Source organism: Echinops telfairi, unplaced genomic scaffold (assembly GCF_000313985.2).
Source record: "Echinops telfairi isolate 266 unplaced genomic scaffold, ASM31398v2 ScPeMD7_23;HRSCAF=83, whole genome shotgun sequence".
In the NCBI taxonomy this organism is placed as follows: Eukaryota; Metazoa; Chordata; class Mammalia; order Afrosoricida; family Tenrecidae; genus Echinops; species Echinops telfairi.
In genome coordinates, this window is record NW_022103920.1 from 27,155,952 (window position 1) to 27,163,341 (window position 7,390).

The window sequence follows — 7,390 nt, forward strand, 5'->3', positions numbered from 1 at the left end:
CAAGATCAAAACTATTTGTAGCCCTTGGACTTAGGACTGAAACTCCCTGAAGGAAGAGGCAGCAAACGATGGCCACCCCAAGACCATGGAAAGGGTGGTCGTTGAACCTAGATAGGACCCCTGGCTTAGTGGGCACCCAATGAAAGGGGACCCAGATTCACCATATATTCAGTACCTCAGTGCTCCCCTTACATTAATATGAAAGGTACTAAGATGATAGACAAGGATCTGCCCTTGTAAGAAATGTTACAGAAAACATCTCCTAGCACCAACCCCTGTGCTCAATGAATTAAGAAATCTATCTGTACAAAGTAATATCTCATGGATAGCAGCTCATAGGTGGACTATATTCGCATGTACTGTCATATCAACAGTGCCTTACACTCTATTACATTGGATAAAATATTGATGTTACCAAAGCCAGAGCCTTATACCCCAGGGGGATGATTGACAATATTTTTCTTTTTTGTTTGTTTGTTTGTTTTGGTTTGGTTTGGCTCTGTCTTTGTTTGTTTTTGTTGTCTTTGGTTGTTGTTCTTGTTGGGTTTTATTCCAAATATCACGAATGGAATGGTATCAGAGCTTAAATTGTGGACACTGAAAGGCTAAGGAAGACAGTGGGAGTCCAAAATCTGCCTGTAGATTATCTAGTCAGATTAAGCCACTGGCAGATCTCACAGGCGAAAGATTCAAACAGCCTTGAGAATGATGAGGGCAACAAATGTACAAATGTGCTTGACACACAATGGATATATGTGTGGATTGTGATAAGAGTTGTACAAACCCACAATGAAATAAATTTTAAATATGTGTATATATGTAACTAAACTATTCTGACAATAAAAATTAAATAAAATTTACTTCTAATTCAATAGTCAAAAATAAAAGGTCAGACAGAAACTATTATAAACTTGATTGTGGTGGATCAAACTACAGTATATTATAATACATGGCCCAGTTGACCTCCCTCTTAAAGCAACCTAAATTGTCTTGAGGCTTAAACATTTCTCACTTTTGTCACAACTGAAATATCTTCTCTTTTTATTAATATTGTTAGCGGTCTTTCCTTTCATAGTCTTTATTTTTATCTTTATATTATTTTTATTTTCTTTCTGCTTTGTTTTGGTTTGTTTCTATTATTTTTGTTAAAGTTTCCAGTTTATGAAACACAGAAGGAATGGATGAATACAGGCAATAACCAACACATTGGTTTATCAGCAATGGTCGATGGGGAAAGTGAAGTGAATGGGGGAGCTAACAATGAATGCTGGAGGGGTGAGGGGACGCTAGAATTGATTGTGATGATGTATATGCAACTCTTTTGAAAAGTGACTTAACAATGGAAGTGTATGTGGAATAATTTGGGAAAGGATATCAATAATGGTTGCACATCAGAATATGATCAATGGCACTGAATTATATGCATGTACAAGGTATTCAGTTGGAGAATGTTTTGCTATGTAAATTTTTGCCATAATTAAAAAGTAAAATTAAGGAATTAAACTAAAATTTTCTAAAAGAGAACTGAGTTCCTGATAATGAAAATATTTGGAAATGTTGCACCAAACATGAATGGTAGTGTTACTGAATTGTACCCTAAAAATAGTTGAAATGGCTATGTTTCACTAAACAAAAAATTTTAAATATTGATGAAAAGCTATATTCCTCAAGAACTCTAATTTCTTCATGATGCCAAAGTACTTTACATATACAGTGAACTCTTGGTTCTAAATCTCAGTATAACCCCAAAGTCTCATTTACAGAGATCTCCTTTTGTCTTACAAAATTTCCTTTCTCAAGATTGGACACAGGAATCTTATATTATTAATACCACTGGTTTCAAACCACTTGATTTAGTTTGACTCATTAATATAACTTATTCTTTTATAGGGAAGCAGTTTCCTTTTGGTTAACTTACTGTATATATTCGTGTATAAGCCAAATTTTTCAGCACATTTTTAATGCAGTTTTTGTGGTAAAATTAGAATGCTTTGGCTGATGTTTGGGTCAGTTTATACTCACATATATATAGTAAATAGCTTTACATTCACCTAATAGAACTCCTTCCTAACAAATATTTATATATTTTACCTTTGTACACTGTTGCACATATCTCATATATCAAGAATTTATTCACAAGTTTCTTTGTGGGTTTTTTGTTTGTTTTGTTCTTACTCAATAACTACCTTTGCTTCCGAGCCCAATTCTTCTTTCTTTTGTAATTAATTAAAAACAAAAAACCAAAACCATTTTTCTCTCGTAGGGAAAGTACAGAGCATGTGTGCAATTCCCACTTGGTCTTCCAAAGGGGGCCACTGTTCCCCAGTTAAATAATCAGACTCATCCGATTGAAGACTAAAATCAACTGTGACAATAAAAACCTTTATATAAACCTCGGAATCTATCTGTATACTCCTAGGAATTTAAGAATCAACCACAAATTCAGAAAACTAGCCATGAAAACCCCAACTTTCTAAGGAAATGCTGAGTGATATACTTCTAAAGTCTTCCACAAGAAATCTGAAAATAAGACTACGCTATCCTAAGCAGACATGAAACCAGCAAAATGAGTTATCACTCAAAGTTTCAAGACAAAGAAAATTACCAAGAAAATTAATTTTACTTGAAATAATCTTCATCCTTTTAAAGGAATTATTCGTGCTTAAACAATAATATTGTGTGATATTTTTAATTCTATTTTATTGTGGTGTAGTTTATATACAGAAAACCTATGTGTATAATTTCTGAACGCTGGCCTATGTGTATAGTTATATAATGACCAGCATGTTAAGAATAAAGACTATTTCCAGTATCCCAAAAGTACCTGCAGGTCTGTTTGCAGTCAATCATCACCTCCAGTTGTCCCTGGTAACCACTAGTGGCTTTCTACCGATCATTTTGCCTTTTTTATAACTTCGTATAAAGGGAAATACTTCCGATGTAGTCTTTTATATCCAACTTTTTCACATCGTATGCCACCTTTCAGATTCATCCGTGCTGTTGCCTATAAGAGTCATTTATTCCTTTTTTATCATGGGCTAGTATATTTGAAGTATCATACATATGTGTATGTGCTCATGATTTCATCACTTTATTTTAAAATATTAACTGAGCATTCACTATGCGCTAGGCACAGTTATAAGAAGTCCCGGAGGTGCCGTGGATTAGGTGTCGGGCTGCTCACAGCAAAGGTGGTAAAACCCACCACCCACTCTACAGGAGAAAGGTGAGGCTGGCTGTTCCCAAAACGACTTAGTCTGAGAAACCTTTCTGTTCTTTCCTATAGAATCAGAATCAATTTGATGGCAGTAAATACACTTGTTTCAGGGGTGGGGGTCATAGTTGTTGTGTACAAAAAATCAAACAAAATGGACAAAAATATCTGATCTTGCAGATTTGTACATACGATTGGAAAGGTGAGCAAAATCTAAAGTACATCAGAAAATGTTAAATGCTAATGAAAGAATATCAAGCAAGCAGGGAAAGGAATAGAAAATGTTGAGAAGGAAACTTGCAATTGTAGTTAAAATACGATAGCCAGGGGAGGTCTTGCTGATACAATAACAACTGAATAAAGACAAAGAAAGGGAGAGAGCAAGCCATGTGGATTTCTAGTGGGTGAGGGAGTAATTCCAGGCAAAGGCAATGGCCTTAAAAGGATTAAAAGGCCTTAAAAGAATATCCTGATTTTTTGATAGAAATTCTAATCTCCACTGCAGGCATTACCATAAAACAAGTCTTCAGGAAATAACAGAGTACCAAATTATCAATAAACTGATGAAACTCTAGAAGCACCCACTGGTCTATGCCAAGAAATTCAGAAGACAGCTACCCAGAGAACTGGCTGGTAGAGATCATATCTGCACCCACTCTAAAGAAAGGTGCTCAAGAGAAAGTGGAAATGATTGATCAATTACCATTAATGCCATATGTAAATTTTTGTGGAATATTATTCAACAATGGTGGTAGCAGTACATTGACAGAAAGCTGCCAGATTTTAAAAGATTCCATAAAGGATGTAACATCTCCAGCTGATATCAGATAGATCTTGGCTGAAATTAAAGAATACCAGAGAGGTGTTGACTTGTGTTTTATTAACTATGCAAAAACACTCAACTGTGTGGATAATGATACATGATGGATAGCATTGAGAAAGATGGGAATTCCAGAACACTTCATTGTTCTCATGTGGAACCAGTACATGAACCAAGAGGCATTCGTTCAAACAGAAGCAGGAATACCGAGTGCTTTGAAATCAGGAAAAGTGTATGTCAGGGTTGTATATCCTTTCACTGTTATTACCCATTCACTATGCTGAGCAAATTTTACTTGCTAAAAGTTAGGAAGACTTTAAGCACTTACTGAGGGAGATCAAACACTTCAGGGGATCACAGCTCAAGGTAAGGAAAACCAAAATGCTCATAATTGGACCAATAGATAACTCCATGAGAAATGGGAAAAATATTCAGGTTGCCAAAGATTTAATCTTGCTTGGATCCACAACCAGTGTTCACAGAAGCAGCAGTCAATAAACTAAAGAAAGTACTATATTTGAGCAAATCTCCTGCACAAAGCCTCTTTAAAGGATTGAAACAAGGATGTCACTTTGAGGACTAAGTTGTGCCTGACCCGAGGGACAACTGCTTCATATCGATGTGAATGTTTTACACGGAATAAAGAATACTAAAGATGAATCAATGCATTTGAATCACAATGCTGGCAAAGAATCCTGAACAGACTGCTGGAAGGACAAATAGCTCTGCCTTAGAAAATACAGAGATAGCTCCTTAGAAGTGAGGGTGGCGACACTTTTTTTTCCCCATGTACTTTGGAAATGTTACGAGGAAAGACCGGTCCTCAGAATAGGATATCATACTTGGTAAAGCAGAAAGTCAGGGAAAAAAGAGGAAGACCTTCAAGAGGCTAGATTGATGTGGTAGCAAGACTGTTCAAACAGAACAATTGGGAGGTGGGCACAGGACCAAGCAGCTGCTGCTTCTGTTGTACCCGGGGGTCACTAGGAATTGGCAACTGACAGCAGTAACATACTGTGATGGGGAAACTTTCCCCAAAAAGATTTTAAAGCAGCCACAAGTAATACATATTTTCTGATATTAATACCAAACACCTAATTTCATTTCTTAACATGTAAAATGTGTTGTTTTTTGTTTTTGTTTTTGTTTTTGTTTTGTTTTGCAGTAAATGTTCATGGGTGGGTTTCTTGCAAGTAAAAAAATTTTTTGCAAAGTAATCTACATTAAAAATTTTGCTTGGTTTCTCAAAGTCTTAAAATCTTAAACACTTCTCTAAATGGTTGCCTCAACTATTTTCTCATTCATCTTAGAAGGTCTAGAGATAACCTCCCCCAAAGAATAAAACAAGTATGAAAAGGGAGTACTGTCCAGTAGAGATAACAGTCATGGGAGCCGTGGACAAAACCAGGGAGGGCAGGAATTATGTAAAACTCAACTATCCAGGAAAGCATGAGGATAAGTCAAAACGGATTGCACAACATAATGGACACCTTTATTAAATAAAAATAGCCAAATGTAAAGCTATTGTTTCTCAGCACATCTTCCAAGTCTACACACTTCTGAAAGCTATCTTTCCTCCTCTCTAACCCATCCTTGAAGAACTCTCTGAGCTCCTTGATTTTTTCACACCTTGACAAAACACCTCGGGGAGCTTCCAGGGGTTCAAACAGAGGCCTAAAGGGGCAAGATCAAGTCCGGAGGGTGGGTGGGGAAGGTTTTCCAATGAAAGGCTCATTTCACAGCCCTTCCTGCACTCAAAGAATGAGCAGGGACATCATCATCTGTGGGAAAATAAAATCCCTTGGTGCAACTTGACTGCCCTGTTTTCAACAATGCAATTTTCAAATTTCCCTTCCTGTGCCCTCCGAGAAAAATCGATGCCTAAAGCAGTCCTGTAATCTTCAGAGCTGAACTCCTAGCCTTTCATTAAACTGGCCCAGCAGGTCCCTTCTCCATCTCTTGTTTTTACTGAACTTTGTTTTTAAAGGCAATTTAAGAGATAAAGAAAACTTGGCTGCAGCCATCCATTAGGACATAGGTTTAAACGTTTTGTTTGGAATAAATTCATGCAGGTATGAACTGGAATCTTAGAAGCATTTTTCTTTTTACTTACCCCTGTATTTTAAAAATTTATAAAAAGCTGAATGTTGGACTGTGACCCGATGCCAAAGGTTACCCAACAACCTTTCAGCGCACTTGGAATGACAGCCAACAGTCGCCTCTCCCTCCGATGCCTGTATCAGGACGGGCGCCCTAAGGACCCCACTGGCCCCTCTACCTGCGGGCTCCTCTGGTCACCTGTGGGCTCTGTCCCGCATGTTCACATCATGTTTCTTGAGGTGAAGGTATTCCTGCACTTTCTCCAAATCCCCCACGGAGACAGCCTTATGGATTTTCTTCAAATCCTTGTCCCTGAGCCTGTAGCCAGGTGGTGGGGGAGGACGAGCACGGGGGTGGCTCCTTGTGCTGCCCGTCTGAAGGTCGGTGGGGCAGCTGCGGGTGTCCCTCCCACGCCACCAGTTGAGAAGCTTCTTCATGGAGGTGCCAGCAGCAGCCCTCTGGCCGCCCCTGAGCTCTACAGGCGATTGATTCCTAAGAGCCCATGGCTCTCCACCTGGCTGCCAGACTCAAGGCCTCTCCAGCGAGGTCCGCACCCTAGACACAGAGCGGAAGGAGGCAGAAAACCAGACTGGAAGCTGGAAGCGCGGGCTCTGCACCAGCCTCAGTTGCCAAGCAACAGGAAGTTCTTCACCCAGCCTCTTTGTGACCACAGACCAGGCATCCCTGCTGGGATTCGCATCCACGCACCTCCCATTGGATCTTCAGCCTTTGGATGGAAGCTAACTCCCTTCCGTGCACAATAACGCCTCCTTCAAGAAAGGACTTACTGACTGGACGCTTTCAACTGAGATTAGCTTTCTATGGAGAAAGGGATCCTTTCCTGTGACTTTGCCCTCCATCCTACCCTCCGACTCTACCTCCGTGTTCAAACGATCCTTTAACGATCATTGGAATAAATTCTCCATTCCCAATGTCAAATCTACTTTTTAGACGTTTTCCATAGGTCCAATTCAATTCCGCCAGTCTCAAAACCCCAGAATTTCTTCCAACTCTCCCTGTAATCTAGTCCCACTAACGGCACCTACCGGTATCATCTGTTCACCTACCCCACACCCTCACTGATCTGCTTGCTTAGATTCCATCCCATGGGTGACCATGATAACTATTATCATGCATGCATCAATACTTTTGTACCCAACCCTGTCCTTATCTGTCTACTTAAATGAAGAGGAAACAAATCACTGCCATCGAGTCTTCTGATTCATGGAGACTCTAGGGTAGAACTGTGAGTTTTT

General features: G+C 39.1%; 1 protein-coding gene across 1 annotated transcript in view; it reads right to left on the reverse strand.

Moving 5' to 3' along the window:
• ANKRD7 (ankyrin repeat domain 7) overlaps nucleotides 1-6,571 on the reverse strand; it is a 17,954-nt gene extending 11,383 nt beyond the window's left edge. Inside the window, exon 1 of the mRNA XM_045288935.1 lies at nucleotides 6,333-6,571. Coding sequence (XP_045144870.1) covers nucleotides 6,333-6,571 — 239 coding nt within the window. The remainder of the gene's footprint in view (nucleotides 1-6,332) is intronic.
• Nucleotides 6,572-7,390: the final 819 nt, after the last annotated feature.